We start from the raw sequence: 23355 nt of genomic DNA, 5'->3' as shown, positions 1-23355 counted from the left end.
CTCTTCGTGAATTCATCTCTTGGCTCGGTGAATCTGTCAAGTGGGCAGCTAAGCAGTCATGTTTTTCCAATAGGAAGAAGGGAGTAAGCTGCCACCAGACACCTCTGGTGGTGGCCTCTCTGCAGAAAGAAAAAAAAACAATCAGGCATTGAAATGCAACATGTCCAGCTCTTCTAATTCCAAGCTGGGAGGCCCCCCATACACATACAAAAGAGAGTTCAGACAACTTTTCCCTAACATGTATGTGGAAGCTAAAGGTTTTATATAGTTAAAATAAAACCTTTCCTTTTATTCTATAGTACATGATGAGATTGTTGTATTGTATATACAGTAACTTTCCATTTTATAGGGTAGGTTGAAGTCTTACATGTACAGATATAGACCACCCACACCTGTAAGCTGCACGACACTAATCGCGTAGCACAGCTGCTGCCATTCATTTTGAATGGCAGAGGACTTTTTCTAGTATCCGTGGAAAATATTAGATGTGTTTGTCCTTTTTATTGCGGCTGATTAGCAGGTTATTATGACTATAATTATCCTTTTACTGTTGACAGTAAATGCTAGTGATGCGTTCATATCAGTATCACACCTATAGACATCTATCACTTATAATTGTGACCTTCAGCATGCTTCTGAAATATGTCTACTAAAAATGTTGGCCGAGTGTGAATTTTTTTGATAAATTGTCCAGAAAAAAGTAAAATTTAGGTTGGCAACCCTGGTAATGTGCCATGCTGAGAGTTCTGGAATAAGGCTTATATGGGTTTTCCCAATAAAAATCATTGGTGGCGATGGGGGAATGAAACCAAGTTACAAAAAACCAAACATACCTTCCACTTTGCATTGCTCCACTGCTTTGGTTATTTTTCTATCCATGTGACTACTGCAGCCAATGGGAGGCCAGACAGGGATGTCATCAGTGGCATCCCGTAAACCTACCACAGGGCTTCTACATTAGAAGCCCACTTGACAGGTATATGCGATGTAATCCGGATGGGTAACATTATCTGTCAGATGCTATTGCACCAGAGCAGCGGTTCAACACCACAGTAAGTACTTTTGGGCATGGGGGCCCCAAACCATATAAGAGCAATAACTTGGAAAACTTCCTACATTTGTAGGAGCCAGGTAAAATAGGTATAGTAAAACCTGAACTGTACTTCTAAATGCAGTGCTGTATCAAGTTTTCTGTTAAGGAATAGAATAATATTTGTAATGAGTGTTCGTTCTGAGCCGTGAATGATTGCCACATTGTGAATGAGGTATTTGGTTTATACAGCTGGTTGATTTTACGGTTATCTGTATTTTGGTCTGCACTGGCTTGTTCATATAAATAAGTCTCCATTGTGTGTTTTATTATTTTAAGCTTTTCAGTGTATGGTCTGCATTACAATCTGCTGTTTGTACTTGATGATATGCATAAAGGTGATGAATCTGGCAGTGAGTTACAAGTTGATCGTGATCATCCAGATTATCTAAAAACATCATTTGTCAGAGCCAAGAAGAGTTTTAAGAGTTGAAACATGTATGAAATGTCATCTTTCCTGGTCTGTCAATGGAGCAGAAAACCTTAAAAAAACATCACATCCACATTGACAGATGATATAGCTAGAACAACGAACAACTTGTCTAAAGGTAGAGTCAAAGTCCCTTACATGAAGATATACAGTAGCTGTCCTCCTACCCATAGTATGAAAATATTGTAACAGGCAGTAATGTAGGTCACTTTCATCTGCTTGGCCCTCTTCCCCCAGGCGATGTTTCCAGCTCTACGCTGATTAACGCTTAGCACATTTATTATGGATGTAGTAATGGGAAAACTGGCCGATCACTCAGTTATCACCAGCTATATGATTACTCTAAATGAAAGAGGACATTATATTAGAATATGGCATTACTGAGATTATAGAGAAATAAATGATTAATGGTTCATGAAATAAATAGCATTATTTGCTTTATATTGTAAATGTGTGGATTGGTTTCCTGTTATGTATTTTAAGGACTTTTTGTTGTTGTGCTTTTCAGTGAAGCTCCGGTTATTAAATTGTATTAATTAGCAGTACCATAATATAAGGTCATTCAAAAAGAATGGTACAAAAGGTAATCGACTTCTTATACATGAAATGACAGACAACAGCCAGACTGACATCAAAAGATCGAAGAACTCTTCTAAGTTTTTAATGCGCCCTACCAGACCAGCATGAAAAGGTAGAAGAACTCTTCAAGTTTTTAATACACCCTACGGATATTCGATGTGAGCGCCATTGGTGACAAGGCAGATGTCAAGTTGGCAGTTCAATTCTGCACAGATGCATTCCGACATATCCTCTGTTGTCGATTCCACTGCGGCACAGATGCGTTGTTTGTCTAATGTCATCAACGGCGCCCACATCGAACATCTGTAAGATGCATTAAAAACTTTTAAGAGGTCTTCTATCTTTTCATGTCAGTCTGGCTGTTGTCTGTCATTTCATGTAGGAATAAATCAGCTTTACTTTTGCCTCATTCTTTTTGAATCGCCCTGTATACTCTTAGAAACTGATCATAACACTGAATTATCCCCACATGCCCAACTGGAGCCCCCAGCTCGGTATATGAAGCCATTTATGGCAGTCTGTATTCTCTCACAGGCTGATATGAAACTCCAGCAGATTGACATTTTGTTTGCAGTACATAGAGCGAATACAGACGGCCCTACTATAATCTCTACAGTTTTTGTAAAGCAGACCAGTACTGTCATCATAGTGTATTCTAGATGCAGATTTGCCCAAACTTGTACTCGTTTTATTACATGCTACGCTATATATTACAGATAAGAGATGAAATATGAGCTGTAGTATAAGAACTTTATAGATTTTTGTTCACGCTCATGTTGGTTTCATTATAACATGCTGTTTTCGTTAAACTATTTTCAGACAGATTTGCAAAACAACAGAGTCGTACAGGATGGATATGTCTTTAATCAAACAAAAGATATACAGATACACAAATATACAGATATATATGCATATCAATATACACACACATACATTTGTCCCAACTGATCTCCTTGATCTTTAGTCATGAATCAATGTTGAGCTCTTGAGATGACTTTTCAACAATTGTTAACAAGCAACAGAACAAAAAAAAGCTTCTAAGAATGATTCACATGTGAAGACAAGTTTTATATATAGTAGCCAACTCCATTCAGAGGAAGAATATATGGAAATTATACACCCTGCTAGGTTTAATCGTTTCATAAATCTTTGTTGTATAATAATACTTTGACAGATGCTAAATTGTTAGTTATCCAACGAAATGTCTTGACTATTAATCTCCAACTAGCCTTCTTGCCCCTGGCAAGCAATTATGGTGAAACTGCCATTTCCTAAAATGCTCTGGAATACAAAATTCACAGATTGGTTATTGTGGGCAACAAGGGAAGTTATTCTTTTACATAGTTTTGATAAATGATGGCCTATGATAAGTCTTTTAATGCAGTGGATTTTCACTAGGAAACCAGGAACTTGACACCATAATGTTGATGTCCATAAAGTGTGCATAATGACATGTTTGGATGACATGGATACATATTGATAATATATACACTTTGCTAGAATATTCCCAATACCTGACCTTTGATGACATTGAACAATGTCCAACAAAGGTATTTTTATGCTTAGATACCGGTTCTCCACACTCGCTGTACTCAGGAGCTCATTTTGGTGTTGCAGAAATTATGGGACAATATTGAACCTGCACAAAAAGATGCAATCAGTGCCATTAAGTATCTGATAAGCTTTGGGGTATTGATCTCATATTAAGTTCTTATATAGTAAACCAACTCAACATTTAGAAGCATTGAACCAGATCTCATTTAGTTTGTATATATGCAGCATGAGTGTATATATAGTAAATAGAATATATTATTATCAGGTAAAACATTACACCATGGGCATGTTCATACTAAGCTTGACTCTCTATTACAGGTAATATCACTTCATATATATGTTAAAAGTTGGTTATTGACTCATAGTTAGCTACCTTCCAATAGGTGGTGACGTGGAGCATTAGTCCATCACTCATTTGCATAACTTTTTTCCTAGGGAGCATTGCATGGCCTAATTTACTTCCTACACCCATGTGACACTCTCCACAAGGAGAAACATTATCCCCCAGAGCTACCTTGATGACCTCCTACTGCCAGCCAAAATCCCACTATAGACAGATGAGGGGGCAATACCCAAAAATAGCTCTGTCTACATGGATATTCTAGTTTGGTTTACACACCCATAGTCATGTTGCTAGCCCTGTTAAAATGTTGAATACTTACTCATAGAGTAGCTATCTTCCAATAGGTGGTGCTGCGGGGGATTATTCTATCACTCATTTAGAATACAGAAGAGAAGGTGGTTGAAATAGCGTGGTTAGAAGGTGTTAAAGGTGAACAGGGTCACACTTAGAAATTCAGTGTTTGTTTGCAACACATACAAAGGGTTCTGCAACCTCACACAAGGGTTTTATTTCTTGTTATATAAGCGTCATTATTCTTTGACTGAGTGAAATAAGCAGGTTTTGTTATTTCTGTGCATGAGATTTAACGCCTTGGGATTTTCACCCGACTCTACTTCCCCCGTTTTTTTTTTTTTGAAAAGCGTCTCTGAAAGAAAACATGAGAAGTGGAGAGGAACAGATGCTTTATCAAAAATTGGAAGCTGCTTTCTCATTTCTATTTCGGCTATATATCAATGCAAATATCACTGAACAGGTGGCTCATGGGATCCCCAGAGACTGTTTACAGTAAAGGTTACAACCGGAATCGATCGTCTTGAGCCGCTTTCAATTTCAGTGTGGGCTGTTTGTCTTCGCTGCCCAAAGTGGCAGTATCTCATTAGAGCTGCATTTATTAAGGTTCCCTGTCTCTGGTAAGAAGCCAAGATGCAACCTGCTTAGAGATATATTTTCTGTTTTTAATTCTATGATTTCCAGCATCAGCAACTCAGCAAGCAAGTGATTGGTGGAATCTTGTACTTAGTAAAGATCTACAGATGTAGCGCTTAGAAGGAACTGCTGAGTAAAAGACTATTGCTGGCTATTACTCAAATCAAGTATGTTAGTAAAACATACAGCTCAGCCGATTCTTTTCTATACATAGTATAGGAAAGCCAGCAGAATTAATGCAGTTTGTCATTTATTTTCAATTTAAAGCGTACCTGAGTTGTCAACAAGTTTTCTAAAAATATAACAGGTACTTCTTACCCTCCCCTTTGCTGCTGTTTGCACCCTGTTTTTAAGTTCTGGTTTTCAGGTGGTCTTCCCCATTTTTCTGCTGCCTTGCTTTTTGTAATCCACTTTCAGGGATGTTGCAAGCCTACCATTCTGACAGTAGTTCACTGTCCTGTACTTCCTTTTTCTCCCTTCCCATGCTGCATTGCTCTGTCTCTGGTCCAATGGGCAGAGAGGTAGTATCTGAATGCCCATCCCTCTGCTGCCCAAGGACAATTGTAGAAATTGGACATTTAGAGACATCCTGGCCAAACAATTAGCAAACCCAAAATAATATGCACACACACCTACTGTAACAGCCGAAGAGGCAGAAAATGTGGAGAAGGTTTACACAGTGACTGCAGATCTGTCAACCTACAGCCTGTGAGTGCAGGAGAATGAGCCTGTCACGGCAAGCCCCCCACCCCACACACACAGCTAAGAAAACATCCCAGTTACTACAAAAGCTCAATACCTAACAGACAGTGGATTACAGAGGAGCTGAAAGGAAGGCTCATAGTGGCAGCTGCCTCAGCTTTGATTTACAATGGTAAAACAAAAATTTTTTAATGAAATTATATTACAAGATTGATGACACACTCAGGCTCAGATGAGCATAAATTGTCTGAAAAGTTAGTGCTCCTGTAACCAGGATGAATGAAACACGGCTAATAGGCAAATTTATTGTATCTGGAGTATTGACCAGTCTCATCACCTATACAAGTCATGGGTCCTGTTGGTGTAATCAGTGCAATGGTGTAGTTGTAGTGTCTTTCTTTACTGTTTTGAATGCTTCACCCTACAGTGCAGTGCTGTGTAAAATACTTTCTGTTTTTCCAAAAAGGTAACAAGAATGGCACATCTGCTTTGTTGTGATGATGTGGAAAGGATGTATTGTAGCATAACCAGGAAAGTTGGGTGACAACAATTATGGGAAGTTATATGATAGACCAGAAAAAGAAGAACAGATTTTAAGTGATGCATTATGGGTGTCATTTTTACTATGTCTTCAAAACTCATTTTTTTGCAGTAGTTGTTAAAATGCGAAATAAAGCATGGCTAGACATTTGTAAGCCTTGAACATTTTGAAAAATGTAAATGGAAACCAGATGTAAAAAAGGAAACTATATAATTGCATAGTACCAATTCTTTACAGTAATGATTGATTATAAATAGAGATGAGCGAGTGTACTCGGTTTGGGTGTTTTTGCACTCGAGCACCGCTTTTTCCGAGTAACTGACTACTCGGACGAAAAGATTCGGGGGGTGCCGGGGGTAAGCGGGGGGTTGCAGAGGGTAGTGGGGGAGAGAGAGAGCTCCCCCCCTGTTCCCCACTGCTACCCCCCATCCACCACGCCTCCCCCCACCCCCCGGCGCCCCCCGAATCTTTTCGTCCGAGTAGTCAGTAACTCGGAAAAAGCCGTGCTCGAGTGCAAAAACACCCGAACCGAGTACGCTCGCTCATCTCTAATTATAAATGAAGTGTGTACAACAGAATTGTGTAACCATTATATAACTCCAAAATGATACAACTTGTTCCATTAAGAAGTACAATAGCTGCCAAATGCTTCTTACACTGCTTATCTTCGTAAAAGCAATAGAATTAGACAAGAACAATTTACTCTATACAATTAATTTTCCCATTGAGAACAGACACCTAAATGTGTGTTATGGCCACGCATAGTGGGTTCTACTGAAATAATATATTATATATGGGGTGGAGGGAACCTTCAGAATTAATAGCTGATATTTCAACTGTGTAAAGAAATATGAATATACAAATTAAAACCTGTATTGCAATGAATGTTTTATCTATATATGGGCCTTACCAAAGCCAAAACTTCAGATCAACTTTTCATGACATTGCCTGCCATTGGTCTTCTACCCAGGAATTACACAATTTTAGATTTGACTGGCAATCCCATTGTCAACTTCCAGGCTCGCTACATTCATGCACATAAGGGTGAATTTGATAAGAATGGATGATTTTAAGTATTTCATCAGGTGAAATTTAAGAACAAATGATCATTTTAGCCAACGAATGACAAACTGTCATCATCAACCAGAAAGAAGTCTGTCAAATTTGAAATTTTTATCTGATACAGTAGTTGAACTAAAGATCTTTCCTTAGTAAAGATCTAATAATAATAAGCATTATTTATATAGTGCATGTATATTATGCAACACTTTACATTACTTGATATTGGCTTCTGTCCCCAGTGGGGCTCACAATCTATATTCATCTGTCCATATGTTTTTGAAGTGTGGAAGGAAACTAGAGTACCAAGAGAAAACCCATGCAAACATAGGGAGAACATTCAAACTTCATGCAAATGTTGCCCTTAAGGCCCATTTAGACACAACGATTATTGCTCAAACTTCTCTCAAAAGCTATCTTTTGAGCGATAATCGTTGTGTGTAAATGTGCCCATCTTTCAGTTTTCTGCCGAGCGATGGATTTTAGTTCGGCATGAAATCCGTCTTTCAGCAGAACAACTGATAAGATGGACCGCACACTGTGTTCTGCCTGGGGAGCGCTGATAACAGCATTGTCTAAGCTGTAATCAGTGCAGCAGAACAAAGAAAATGTATTCCGCAAACAGCGGGTGGTCTGTTCCCTGTATACATCTCCCGGCGGTTCACACGCTACCAATTGGTACTAATAGGCATTAGTAACAAGTAGTAGTTTATAAAAAATGATCACTCGCAAGCCTTCTTTTAAGCGATCATCTTTGTGTCTAAATGCACTTTTAGTCAGATTTGAACCTAGGACCTCACCACTGCAAGACAAGAGTGCTAGCCACTGAATCACTATGCTACCCATGTTTTGCTAAGAAAGATCTTTATTTTAACCCTTTCCAATTCACTGTCTGACCTCTAAAGACATTATGATTTAAGGCTGTACAGCTCCGATGTTGGAAGACGTCTGTCGGGGTTCTCTTACCTTATATTGCCAGCCTCTCTGCTGTCGGAGCCTATCCAACGTGTCACCTCATGCAGTACTGGCTTTAGCCAGCATATAGCGCTGTTGTATAACGGTAGAAAAAGAGTAACCCCCCCTAGGTAAAGCAGGATACAAATTGGATTGGAAAGGGTTAAAGAAAATTCCCAGAAAGATCTTTCACCATTTGCTTGCACAAATTATCTTTCTTTATTAGTAATATTGCTCATCCTTTAACTTTAAACATGTATGTCCTGTTTCAACAGTTGTGTAATGACAAACATAGACTTAAATGTGTAGTTTGGCCAGCTCAACAATGTAACTACTAGTTACTCAACAATGCAACTACTAGTAACATAGTAGTAACTTAGTATGTTAGCCTGAAGGGAGACAATATCCATCTAGTTCAGTCTGTTTCCACTCCCCTTGTTGATCCAGAGGAAGGCAAAAAACCCCAACGAGACAGAAGCAATTAGCCCACTTGCGGGCAAAAAAAAAAAGATTCCTTCCTGACTCCATAATGGCAGTCAGAATAAGGCCTCCTTCCCACGAACGGATTTCCGCCGCGTAATTCGCGGCGAAAATCCGCTGCGTTGCCCGCAGCTATTAGGTTCTATTGAACCTAATAGCTCCATGCTCACGATGCGTAATTCCACCGCGGAATTACGCACCGCGATTTCTCCCGTCCTCACCCGCAGCATGCTCTATTTTCTGCGGGTGAGGACGGGCTGTACGCACTGACGGCTTCCATTGCAGTCAATGGAAGCCGTCCGTTCACGCTATCTCCCGCTGTCACCAGCGGGAGATAGCGTGAAAAAACGCTTTCCCGCCCACCGCCGCGCGTCATATGACGCCATATGACGCGCACGGCCGCGTCACGTGACACGGCCGGCCGCGTCACGTGACACGGCCGGTGACGCGCGGCGGTGGGCGGTGACGGGCGGTGACGCGGCGGCGGTGGGCGGGGAAGCGATTTCACGCTATCTCCCGCAGGTAAGTATAGGGGCTCTGGGGGGCGCCGTGACGGGCTTCGCAGCGGAATATTACGCTGCGGAGCCCGTCACGCTCGTGGGAAGGAGGCCTAATCCCTGGATCAACGTTTAAAAGTTCCTACCTGACTCCCAAGACTCGGATCAACAACCCCGCTGGTTATTTAATGTCTATATCCTGTAGTATCGTTCACCAGACAGTTGTTCATTCAACAGCTATTCAACCATCAGTCTTCTTTGACCTAATGTGTAAGGTGACCTTTGCTGGAAACAAGTGACATGTTTAAGGAGAGAGTCAGTTTTAAGATTTGTGTTTGCTTTACATCCAACCATAACAACTATGTGATTGTAAGAAGCTTTCAGAAGAAAGCGATGCAAGATTAATATGTCCTAACCACAACATGAGACAATCAAACAAGCAGATGTATGCTGCCTAGGTGTTAGAATGTGAAAGATCTCAGTGTGCTGCTTTTAGCAAGACTGTCTGTTCCACAATATGTGTGTTCTTCACTTGTTGACAGCATTAACTTGTTGACATAGAAGAGGAAGCAGAACCCTCAGGGGAAGACTATATTGGCTGTTTAGATTAATGCAGTACACAAATAGAGACATTGCATTAAGCATTCATTTCACTGGTATTAAAAAAAAACACTTGGAAACATACCTTTCGGCTGTGCATACCTTTCTTGTGTTCCTTTTGTGATTTTGCCCCCTGCCTAAAAAAGGATTGAATTGTAGGTCATTGGTATGAGTCCAGTCAACGAGGTTTGATGGAAGCCTACAGTTAATTATTTCGGTCTTCTTTGAAGTCCCCCAAGCCATGTTTTGCAGAGCTTAAAAGATTACCCTTATTTGACAAAAGAAGAATTAACAGAACAGAGAAAGGCTGCATTTTTCCCAAATATGTCCTTAGCTATATATCCAGTGGCTTAAAACTGTAGCATGCAACTCCAATTTACATCAAAGGTCAACTATTTCAGCTTCTGTAGCGTATGACAATAATTGTGAGCCTGGAGATTGGCGATATGGGCAAAATGAATACCGACAATATCTGTACAGCATTGCGGAATGTTTTGGTGCTTTGTATGCAATAGGAAATTATTAAATTAGCAGTATATATCAAAGGAAAGAGATTACAAAAGCAGGGTATCATTTTAGGCCGAATGCACAGGGCTTGGTCAGATTCTACACGCTGGATCCCCACAGCGGAATAAGACCCTTTGCCGGACGGCGGAAATCGCAAGTGATTTCTGCTAGTGTGCGTGGAAGAATAATTTTATACTGCTTGCTATGGACGGACATTGCTGCGGAACCCATGGCCAGACACCTGCCGTGGATTCCGCAGCAAAAATCCGCCCCTGTGCATTGGGTCTTAATTGTAGAACATATAATACAGGGTGAATCAAAGCTCTTGATTATTAATAAATAGAGGTTCCAAATATATGGAGACTTGAATCATCCAGTGTTTTAACTGGTTGTCTAGTCATGTTCCATCCCATATAGTTGTAGCTGAAGCAAAACACAAAGTCATTATTCGGCTTGCCAGGCCAAACTGGATACATATATAGGACTGCCTACAAGCAGAAACATACAGTCTAGTTATTTGTAGACATGCAACAGTCCATGGTCATGTATGCTGAGACATTAGTCAAGTCTAATGACTCAACTGCTAAATGCAGAACAAGTGAAAGAATCAATCTTTGTGTAATTACCTGATCCTCATGTAAGCTTTCATGGTGTTTGAAAGTAGGAAGATGCCTTACTGATCATAAATGTTGATGAAATATCTTCAGCTGCTGGTATAAGTTAGACAATTTCATGAGTAACTATCCACTTAATATGTGGGGGGACTCCAAAATTTCTCACAATAACAGATATTAGTGGAAGAAGGATTGGGTATTTGGGGTTTCATTAGGCTTGATATTTTGTGTTAAACCTAATAGCACTTTTTTTTTCCATTCTTCCTATTTACATAAACCAGTACCCTTGGACAAGCCAAGCATGAATGTTTCTGGTTCTGGAGTGGGAAAGAACAGCTGTTGTGTTGATTGAATAAGCATTTGGCTAGCAGCTATATAAAATGTATAGGCAGTTGAAAAGTGTATGGGCAGCTGAAAAGCGTAAGACCATCTTTGGGTAAACAAGGTACTTTTAGGGCTCATTGGCAAAGTGGCATTAATGTCCGTATTATGCAAGTATTTTTTATGTGCATAATACAGAGAGCTGAAATCTCATTGATTTGCATTGCGGTATGCAGACGTGTGTATTTACACGTGTGAAAAAAATCGTTGCATGCCCTAATTTGGTCAGTATATGCCTGTGCCCTTTTACCCTCCATCTCTGGTATTTATCCTGTGCACATTAAGTTCACCATGTTCGTGCCCTCCCATGTGATCATGTGTTTTAGTCAATACATCTTTAGATTTGTTCCATTCTGCCTGAGGAAGGACCCTCAGAGGTCTGAAAGCTCGCTGTAACATCATGTATTTTTGTTAGCCAATAAGAGGTATCATATCTACAAGATTACTTGGCTTCTCTTACTGAGAACAATCACATTTTGAAAAATGCAATGAACACGTACACAAAAAAATTATGCACTATGCAGGGAATACGCAGTTTCATCCATCAATCAAATTAAAATTAAATAGTTTATCTACTATAAACTGTCTGCACGAGTGAATGAGCAAACTGTGACATTGTTTGCTCGTGCAATTTCACGCTTCGTGTAAAAGAAGCCTATAAAGACTTATGCATGCTTCTCTGAGGAATTTATGGAAATTGGCAAAACAGTTCCTCTGCAAGGCCACCTATTAGGCCTCATGTCCACTAGAAAAATACAATCTGCGCAGAATCTGCCGCGGATTTCTGCGGTGGATTCCGCACGGATTTGCTTTAAATGGTATTTTTTTGCATGCAGATATCCGCACACATTGCTATCAATGTGGTAGCAATGTTGCTGATCCGCACGGAATCCGCGGCAGAATTGAGCATGCAGCGTTTCTTCTCCCGCGCGTGAAAAACGCAATTCTTTTAAAATGCCATCCGTGGGTGCAAAAATGAATTTAATGGACCGCGGATGGCCAATGATTCCCTATGGGCAAAATCCGCTGCAGATTCCGCGGCGGAAATCTGCAATTCCATTCAGTTAGTGGACATGAGGCCTTAGAAGGTATCATTCCTGAAAGTCAATGCCTGACCTTGCACACACTGATGAGGGTGAATCGCTATCATCTTCCGACCTCATTTATAAACACACCTGATAACAATGGCTGAGGTACAAGCATGCAGTAAGTGTCCTCTTGCCCAATATTTGAATGTGATAGAAGTACGTGATCAGCGGGAAAGCTGCAAACTGTAATAATTGGGGTTCAGACATAATGTCTTGTTATCTCTTGTGTAGATTAGTATAGTGAAAAGGTCAGAACAGCACTTTTAGTTTGTGTATAATTGCAGTCTAGTAAATGATTCATGACAGCCCTATTGTATAACCAAATAATCCCCTGTGTGGAAGCGTTGAACATTTTAGATTAAGACTAAAATGATAATCTCTAAAATCTCCTTCTACTTTTCTGATGCTAATTATGACTCAAAAGAGGTCTAGAGGTACATGACGAGAGTATTGTTCTTCCACTTTACAAGTCACTGGTCAGATCACACATGGGATATTGTGTACAGTTTTGGGCTCCAGTACTCAAGAAAGACATATCAGAGCTTGAGCGGGTGCAAAGGCGGGCAACTAAAGTAATAAATGGAATGGGTGGACTACAATACCCAGAGAGGTTATCAAAATTGAAGTTATTTAATTTAGAGAAATGATGGCGGAGGGGCGACCTAATAACTATGTATGGATATATCAGGGGACAATACAGAGATCTTTCACAACATCTATTTATACCCAGGACTGTGACTGTAACAAGGGGGCATCCTCTATGTCTAGAGGAAAGAGGGTTTCTACACCAACATAGAAGAGACTTCTTTACTGTAAGAGCAGTGAGACTATGGAGCTCTCTGTCTGAAGATGAAGTGATGGCAAACTCACTAAAAAGGTACAAGAGGGGTCTGGAAGCCTTTCTTGAGTGTAGTAAAATTACATGTTATAGTCCCTGATTACTTCAGAAGGGTTGTTCAATTGCTAAATTGAAGTCGGGAGGGATTTTTTTCCCCCATAAGATCAGAAAAATTGGCTTCTACCTCCTTGGGTTTTTTGCCTTTCTCTGGATCAATATTGGGGGGTGGGAGGGGGTAATAGGCCGAAGTAGCTGGACATATGTCTATTTTTCAGCCTAACATACCATGTTATTATGATTTTTAACTTTTGTTAGTTTTCCTTGGTTTCTCTTGATTATAGAATAGAAGCCATTGCATATTGATTGCTAGCTCATGTTGTATTTACACGTCTTCCATTTTGTTAGCTTCTTAGTATCCTGAGACTTTAGTTCTTCTGTGATTCCGTACTTTGGATGTCCTCAAACTGGTTTATTTTGCAGTGCTTTAATATTAATATGTTCATCTGTTTGGTGGAAATCTAAGATAGAGCTATTTCCTGCAGCATTAAATAGTTGAAAGAGAATATTAAAGTAGCTTTTTGTATTATCTTTACATAAAGTAAAAATGCATTTATAATTCATTTGCCCTTATTTTATATTACTCATTAATTCTGCAAAACTTCATCCAATGTTATTTAGTATGAACATGCAAATACGATATTGAAGTCGCAGGCTTTTAGAACAGAAAATTTATTTTTTAATTTTTTGTCTTCTTACAGGGTGAAGTGAAAAGTAAAGTCTTCGAGCTAAACTACTATGAGGTCAGAAGCTTTGCTGCTATATTTCACAGTACTGCAAGTTGCTGGGGCTGGATTCCCAGAAGATTCTGAGCCAATCAGTATTTCGCATGGCAACTGTAAGTAAAACATATTTAAAGTCTTGGTTTTATCACAACAGCAAATATAATACATTAAATGGAACTAGGTTCATGCTGCCCAAAACATGGGACACAAGAACACGGGACAGTTATGCCTATTGCCCCGTGCATGTTTTATTCTGAAATGTTGCGGCATTTCAGAAAAAACATTCTTTGAAGTTTGACTCGGGAACAGAGCTCTGAGTCATGGAGGTAAACCGCATCGTTTTTTGCCCACCGGCAGCATGTAGAATGACCTCTTACTCCTCATAAACAACCGGGAGGAGAGCTATCAGTCTTCATGCTGCGAGAGGGTAGAGGCCAACACAGTTTGCCTCCATAACTCTAACTTCAAAGTATGTTTTTGCTAAAACGTTGCAGCATTTCAGAACAAAACATCCACTGCATCGGTAGGCATACCTGTCTTGGGTTCATGTTGCCTGTGTTTCGACCAGCATGAACCTGGTAACAGATTTCCTTTAAGGCCCTTTTACATGGCCCAATCATTGGGCGCAAACATTCACCCAAACACTTGTTCAGCCAATTGTTAAGCCATGTAAAAAGGACCATGATCAACTAATGAATGAGTCAACGCTCATTCGTTGGCTCATCATTGCTCTTTTAGCAAGCAGAGAAATGCTCACTGTTTTGCTTGCTGTATATCTACCTCTGTGAATAGGGAGATGTACATCCTGCTTTATGGACACAAATGTAGAAACAATTCTCCACCCATGTGAAATAAATGCAAATAAGCGCCAATCAATATGCGTTGTTGATCAGCACTCGTTGTATTAGGATGAAATTCAACCCATATAAAATGATCCAATGTGATTGTACCCACTCAAAAATCAGCAGTGATGATGTGAATGTAGAGGTTGGGTCTTCTTATTGTTAGAAAATGGATAACTTTCCTTTATGGCACTTTTATATGGGTGGAGAGATCTTTCCTTGAGTTTCAAAGGAAATAAACAGTGAAATATTATAATATAAAAGTGGTACTACCGGTTGCTTGTCCTAGCACTATATCTACAGTTACTGCTCACAGGCAATATGGGTAAATATGCTTAACAGTTTACTTGATTATCAGTCTTTTCTGGACTTTTCTTCACTCAGGGAAATGATTGAGTTAGGCCCTAATAGAATAAACATATTCTGGCCAAGGGTAGTGGTATATTGGCTACCCATACCCAGAGCACATATTCCTTTAGCCCAACTTCCACCTCCACCTCACAGCTATACACCTGTGCTTATATGTGTAAGTAGATCTTTTATCCATTAAATAAACTTTTATTCTGTATTCTTAGTATTTTGGTAGTGAAAGAAAAATATTAATATTTTAGATAATGGATAAATCTAATCTTGCGCAGATACTTTAAACAACACTTAGAATATAACTATGGTTCTATACAGAAGATAATGTATTGATTCATAAACTAATATTATCAGCACTCCTGGTACTTCCAACGGTTACAATATAGTCATTTTAATACAAAATGAGAAAAGCATGTTAGAATGAGTTTATTTTTATCCATGTTCAAGTAGCACTTGAATAAATTGACACTTTTCACTGCACTTGTACTTGGTAAAAAATGTTCTACAAGACTTTTTAAACAATTACTTTATTAAATGGAAATATTAAAACACGTTCCTAACCTATGCTTTATAAAATGATGGCTTTGCACCTACATGAAGCTTTAGACCAAATGCACACAACCGATATGGATTTTCTTATGCGGATTTACGCCATAGAAGGACCGCAATCGTAAAGAAAAAGTGTTTGCGGTTGATCGCGGATTTTCATGCGTGACAAAACGTGCACATGCCTACTTCTTGGTTCTCTATAGCAACCTGAAAGGTATCCAGCTACAACATCGCAGTACATCCGCAGTGTCATTGCAGATGTACTGCAAGAAAAATTGCATCCATAGAGATCTATTCAGCCTTCTCGTATGTGATCCACGCTTAAATAGGACATGCCGCGATTTTTTTCCACGTGCGTGAATTTCCGCAATAAAATTCCACCTGTCTGTATTGACCTGCGGAAACTAATTGACTTCTATGGCTGCGTGCAGTAGCAGAAATTCCGCTGTGTAAAATCCGCCCGTGTGCATTAGCCCTTAAGTATAGATATTATAGCTTAATGTAAAGAAAAGGTCATCATGGATGCATCTAAACAAATATATGGTATTAGGCCTTATGCTCATACCTGTATGAAGGATCTGTACAACCTCTGAGTTGAATGGAGCCTTAAGGTCACATCCATAGATATTCATGGGATCCCATTGTTTCTCCTTATAGAGTTATACATTGGCTTGTTTCATGTTGGATTTCATATTAACCGAAAAAATTGTTCCATGCTCAAAGAATGCTTATAGTGGCACTATGTAGTGGTAGTCCGATTCCCATAACTTCATGTGTGTCCATGCAACAGTTTACCTGTTGACTTATGGAATTTCCAAGAGTGCAATTTTAATATATTTCCATTTTATACAATTTCCTTACCAATTTATGATCAAAATACAGGCACATTTTACTGCAACATGTGCAGTTGCATGGAAAAGTAAGTCAGCCCTTTGGAATTACCTGGATTTCGGTATTGATTACTACTAGAATGTAGTCTGATAGTTATATAAAATTATAGACAAACACAATTTAGAAAGGTTGTCCGAAACCTTTACTGTTTATGAGCTGTCCTAAGGGTAGGTCATGAATAGTAGATCAGAGGGGAATTCCTGCAAATCAGCTGATCACACAGCCCACCGTCAGCGCAGACAGCATTGTCTATATTGCAGTGGCCCATATTGGTGCTACAAGCGCTGCTCCCATTAAATTTAAAGGGAGATTTACCTATAGTTCCAAACCGGGTTGATGCAGTGTCGACACCACTATCTGCTTCAAGTGCTGTCTGCACTGATAGCAGGCCCAGTAATCAGCTGATCCACAGGGATCCTGTATGGCAGACCCTGTGGATCATCTATTGATGACCTATTCTGGACAGGTCATCAATAGTAAAAGGCCCAGATAACTTCTTTAACTAAACTAATAACAAACAAACAGTTGTACCATTCAGGTCTCTTATTTAGCACATTAAGTATATATCCACAGTGCAGGGAGAAAAAGTAAGTGAACCTCTGTGTTAAGGCTGGTTTACACGGGCCGATGATCCCTCAAAGCGCGCTCAAACGACAGTTTGAGTGACAGCTTTGAGCAATCATTTTGCATAAATCATTGGTACGTGATCATTGGTATTTAAGTAGCTACTCAGCTACTTAAATACCAATTAGGTGTGTAAATGAAGACTTCCCTGAACGCAGTTAATAGCCCAAGGCTATTATCTGCGCTCAGATCCTTTGTTCTCCACGGGGAAACAATACCATCAGCACTCCCCCGTGGAGAACTACTGATAAAAGTGAAAGTCAATTTTTAGGTTAGCTTGAATTTAACGATCAGCTAACAGTGCCTGAAAAGCAGATGATGGGCGCACATGTACACGCACCGATTATCGCTAAAACGATCGCCGATTAGCAAATTTTTTTAGCGATCATCGGCTGTTGTAAATGGTTTTCACATGCACTTTGCCCATTAAGTAAAAGTACACAAATACTGAATACTGACAAATCTGTACCTCTCAAAAAAGACTGGAAAGATTGCTTAGTGATAGCCATGCTTTGATATCAACAATTTGCAGTAGACACATTGTAGAAAAGGTTACAAAAGCATTGCTAATGACCCAGGTGTTCATCAATTCAGTTATTCAAATTGTCTACAAATGGAGAAAATTCAGGTCTATTGTGCTACTCTTCCTAGAAGGGCATATTGTTACTATTATTCTAAGAATACAATGGAAAATCCTGAAAGAAGTGGCAGAGAACCCAAGTGTAACATCAAAAGACCTACAGAAGAATCAACAAATTTCAAAATTCTCTGTTCATGTGTTCATACTGTTAAAAAAACACTAAACAAAAATAGTGTCCTTGGAAGTACACCTGGAAGGAATCCGATGCTGTTCAAAAAAATTGTGACCCATCTGAAGACCAGCTGGAGGTTCTACAATGCTTCTGGGGAAATGTTCTACTAAGCAATGAAACAAAATTAGAGCATTTTAGCACAAATGCAGAACACTGCATGTTAAAATCGAAGCTTTGTCCTCCAGACAGCCAACTGCTCAACCTTTAGCTGGCTGAATGTACGCCCCGCCAAATCATTAAACACTCCCATCAAATCACTGAATGGCTGAACGAATGTAATTTAAACCAAACGAAAAGCGAGCTGCCAGACGATGGATTTTAAACAGACTGAAAGACAACGATGAATGAATAGGTAATGAAAAATGCACGATGGGCATGCGTTTACACTAAATGATTATAGCTCATAAGACAACTTTAAGTGAATCTTGAGCGATAATTATTGTGTCTAAATGGGCCTTTAGAGTTGATTGATGAAAAAGGGGAATCTACAGGTTAATAATTTCAAGGGTTTACTTACTTTTTCTCTCTCTTGTACTGTAGGTATTTACTCAATGTGCTCAATAATAGCCATGAACAGTACAACTGTTAGGTTTAGTTAGATTGTGTTTGTCTATAACTGTAATTTGGATAACAAAATGACCCCATTTAATTAGTAATCAATGCAGAAATCTAGGTGATTCCAAAGAGTTCACTTACTTTTTCCTGCAACTGGATTATGCCTTTGGATCATTTGATACAGGTTGTCATAAAACACACTTAGAGGGAAGTTGCATGGAATTTACATTAACCATAGCCACCATTTTACTTCCTCTTGTAAATGGGATAATAATAAGTAATTATTGTTAATATAGGTACATATATCAGTGTACATTCTCTTAAGGTAGAGTTCTCACTTCCCAAAATATGTCAGCTATCTACTTGAGAGAACAGTGTGTATTTCATTAAAGGTAATGACCATCGTATGCTTGAAACTTTCTTGGAAGAGCATTTTAAGTTGCAGACTCTAGCCAAAGTCTTATGTCTGTACAGCGGATAAACTCTTGGCATATCCACTGTTAATCTCCTCAACTAACCTTCTTAAAAGCTGTAGGTTCTTAAGAACATGACCAGTCCTCTACTTTTGAGCATTATCTGCCTGCAGAATAGATTTAGTGTTACTGAAAAGTGCACTTCCGACTGGCTTAACTTGGATTTGTATGCAGATGAGTTTGCTGCATCATTAAAGTCTGTGCAAAAGCCAAAGACATCTTATGATATTTACCAAACTCATTCTCATGCAACTACTAAAACTATAATTGGGATATTAAGAAACAGAAATTTAATTACATGTATTAAAATTACTGGGACCGGAAAAATTAGCTTAACATACTAAATGTTTATGAAATTTCGGAAGCTAAATTAAAAATGTACTAGCTTTGGCTCATTTTCAATAATCTATGGAAGTTCAATTATAAATGTTGGCATCGAATGAGACTTTACTTTACATGTTAAAACAAGAGCTGTTGGTAGCAGCAATGTTGAGATTTGTAACTTTTCTGGTTACAAGAGAAAAAGAAATTATAGATAGGAATAGATCTGATTTTAGTTAAAATGAGCTTTACATGTTTGGTTCCAGTCCTTTCAGAAAACTTAATTCAATTAGTTGCTTTTTTTATTAAAAAGTTATCAGATTTACCAAAATGATATCATTTTATGATGGCACTTAACAGAGAATGTTTTGGCAAGTAGCCTCATAAATTAGATGCTAATTGATGAGCTTGTTAGCTAATTTATATTGATTGTGACAAATAAGAGTCATTACAATAAAAAGGTAGCGTATTATTGTAACGATTGAGGAAATAAAATGTATTAGTTGTATATAATGAAGTGAAATATCAATCCACGGGCAAATAAAGTTATAAAGTTAAAAAAAGCCACCTAACAAACCACTGGTACCATTTAAGTGCATACGAGCCAAATTACAGGAAGAGATACTTTATTATGACATCAAACTTGGTCTTTAATGCTGTGGGGACTGGCCAAACAACCCCAACTAATAAACTGCAGTCTTTTTATGACAGGGCAAGACAGCTAACAACATAGGCAGAGTTGATGCCTGCTAGGCCAGGTCTGAAATCTCTGGTACTCCACTCACTACCTGGGCACTGTTCAGCAACCTACCGTGCACCTCTTTGGATTGAGAACTGCACCACTAACCAGCCCGTTGACAAAGTAGCTTTACTGCAATGTCCTCTGTGCTGTATGATAAAGAACCCTAAACATGGTAACTCTAACACCACACAACACCATAGGGAATTGGACCACCTAAATATATTCTTTGCCATTGACTCGTGGTTGGCATGATGATCCTACATCACTTTCATCTTTAAGTTGACCTGCCCTCTTAGTGTCCCCCCCTTACTATCATAACAGGGCTGTGCCTCTTCATGCCCTAGGATGTCACCTGTCTGATACCACCACACCTCACAAACAATTTCTATTAAAACAATTTATTATGTGTACATCTTGACATACAATTATCCGTGCAATAAACATGTTTATCCCGCACATAACAGCAGTATGTAACTCTGTGCGGCGGGTGAGTCTAATTCCCTTACAAGATTTTTACTACTACATGTTTGTGGGGCAACAGGGAACTGTGTTCTGTACTAAAAAAAATTAAACACAGCAGTCATATCAAGGATATTAGGAAAACGCTCATCATGTTACTTGTGCAAATCATTTATAGTCTTTGTTATAAAAAAACTAATTGTAACTTTAGGAACACTTATTTACTGGGAGTGTGTAATGTGAACTCTGAACATTTTTTTCTAAAACGTTGAAACTAAATGCATATATATATATTTGTAAAGAAATATTCATTTTTAAACTGCGACTTGATCACTGTAATGCACTATTGCTCTTTTGTTAAAAATATCCTAATAAAACCATTTACCTAAGAAAATATGTACTTATATAAAAATATACTTATATGAAAAATAGCATATTCATTCCTATATCTAATTTCTAATGAGAAAACATAGTTATTAAACGACTTTAAGAGCCATGCATAATTCTTAAAATGGAATATTTCGGCGTATGCAATTTATCAAATTATTAGTTTTAAGTTTCTAGTCATAAATCTTAAATGATTATTGTGGGTTAAAGGGGTTTTCAAGAAAGCTGATCCATGAAACCTCTAAGCTCCTTAAATTTTAGTGAAATCCAGTGTGAATTACTGCCTGAAAGCTGTAACCTTTTGATGTATTGTTGAGTTCAGTTCCTTAAATTTCGAATGTGTCACCTTTCAATTGTTAGCATTGTAAAGGACATCATGAAGAATGACTTGTCCCGTAATATAGATAGGTACATTATGTGACAATTCTAGTCTGTACAATGAAAGAGAAATTAGTTTTTGTGTTATCTTTACAAGTCTATTTTGCTACTTCTATTTTTTCTTACAGATACAAAACAGTATCCGGTATTTGTGGGGCACAAACCAGGAAGAAACAACACACAGAGGCACAAAATGGACATCCAACAGATCATGATAATGAATCGGACATTGTACATAGCTGCTAGGTGGGTAAACCCTTTGTCTTGGATCACTGCTCGGCTAAGCAAATTTTAGTCGTCTACTAATGGCCATTTTTGCATGGGCAGACAGCTGTTGCTGTTGGACAAGACCTCTAGCCTTCCCGACATCGGTGGTTGGACAAGTGCACTTCCCTTCAGCCTTCACACTTTTCTGGGCATGTGTAGTAGAATCAAGTTCCAACTGGGAGACAGCGTACATACAGACACAGTGGGCAATATTGCAGTAGACATGTGCAATATTGATAAGCAGGCTCTCTGCTTTTCCTGATAGTATAGATGCAGCGTAGAGACCAAGTCACATAAGGTGTGTATTCCTGTTTCTACAAAAACCATGCACTGTGATCTCAGAGCACACTGTGATCGCTAGAGTTCCTAGCAGTAGTATAGCTGCATCATGTATATCAGGTCATGTGGGAATGAGTTTCAGAATTGCTCACCAACCTGGAAATATCAGCCCAATCCAAGGGGCACAGTAGGGTGGCATCAAAGCTGAAGACGGATGTGTTAAAAAAAATAGATATAAATATGGCTTTAAATATTTGCCTACATCCACTCTCGGCTCGATTATTGCAACTTGCTGCTGATCAGCCTCCTTCTGCACCAGACTTGCCCCCCTCCAATCCATCCTGAATGCGGCAGGCAGGCTCATCTACCTGTCAAGCTACTACTGCCCTGTGCCAGTCACTGCACTGGCTGCCCGTCAAATATAGAATTCAATTCAAACTCACTACCTTCATCCATAAAACTCTCCATAGCACTGCACCGCCCTACATTGCCCCCCCCCATCTCAATCCATGACCCAGCCCGCGCCCTCTGCTCCACTAATGAAATCAGATTAAGTGCCCTCTTTAATTTGAACTTGTCTTTCCCACCTCCAAGACTTCTCCAGAACAGCACCAGTGCTCTGGAACTCGCTATCCATAACTATCTGAGCAATCACTGACACACTAAACTTCAGGTGTGCTCTAAAAATGCACCTATTCAGGGAGGCATACCATATCCCCTAAACCAAACCCTTCTTTACTCCATCTGATAACATGCTCCCTGTCCTGCTGACTGCAATTCCTGATAGTAGCATTCAACCGCGCCTGCAGTCATTCCGATGCAGCCACCCACATGGCTTAAAGGGGTGGTCTCGCGAAACCAAGTGGGGTTATACACTTCCGTATGGCCATATTAATGCACTTTGTAATATACATTGTGCATTAAATATGAGCCATACAGAAGTTATTCCACTTACCTGCTCCGTTGCTAGCGTCCTCGTCTCCATGGTTCCGTCTAAATTCGCTGGCAGCTTGCTTTTTTAGACGCGCTTGCGCAGTCCGGTCTTCTCCATTCAGCACGAGCCGCTTCAGTGTGCTCCCCGCTACAGCTCTTCTGCGCATGCGCAGACGAGCTGTCACTGCTCGGGAGCGCGCTGAAGCGGCCATTCTGCACCATCCTCTGTTAGAGGAAGGTGCAGAAACTGGAGCTGCCCAGCGGAGAAGACCAGCCCAGCCCAGAGAAGCCTCCCAGGTAAGTGATGGGCCGGGGGGGGGCTGCCGCTGCGCCGGGCTGGGCCGGGGGGGGGCTGCCGCTGCGCCGGGCTGGGCCGGGGGGGGCCGCCGCTGCGCCGGGCTGCGCCGGGGGGGGGCTGCCGCTGCGCCGGGCTGGGCCGGGGGGGGCTGCCGCTGCGCCGGGCTGCGCCGGGGGGGCTGTCGCTAGGCCGGGGGGGCTGTCGCTGCGCCGGGGG

At 39.9% G+C, this 23355-nt stretch overlaps 1 protein-coding gene across 3 annotated transcripts in view; it reads left to right on the top strand.

Moving 5' to 3' along the window:
* SEMA6A (semaphorin 6A) overlaps positions 1–23355 on the top strand; it is a 203795-nt gene that overhangs the window by 55816 nt on the left and 124624 nt on the right. For all 3 annotated transcript variants that reach the window (XM_066603096.1, XM_066603094.1, XM_066603095.1), the window contains exons 2-3: positions 13943–14079; positions 21491–21608. In XM_066603096.1, the coding sequence (XP_066459193.1) occupies positions 13980–14079; positions 21491–21608 (218 nt within the window). In that variant the 5' untranslated portion in view covers positions 13943–13979. The remainder of the gene's footprint in view (positions 1–13942; positions 14080–21490; positions 21609–23355) is intronic.

Source organism: Eleutherodactylus coqui, chromosome 5 (assembly GCF_035609145.1).
Source record: "Eleutherodactylus coqui strain aEleCoq1 chromosome 5, aEleCoq1.hap1, whole genome shotgun sequence".
In the NCBI taxonomy this organism is placed as follows: Eukaryota; Metazoa; Chordata; class Amphibia; order Anura; family Eleutherodactylidae; genus Eleutherodactylus; species Eleutherodactylus coqui.
This window is presented reverse-complemented; position numbering and strand designations above follow the sequence as displayed.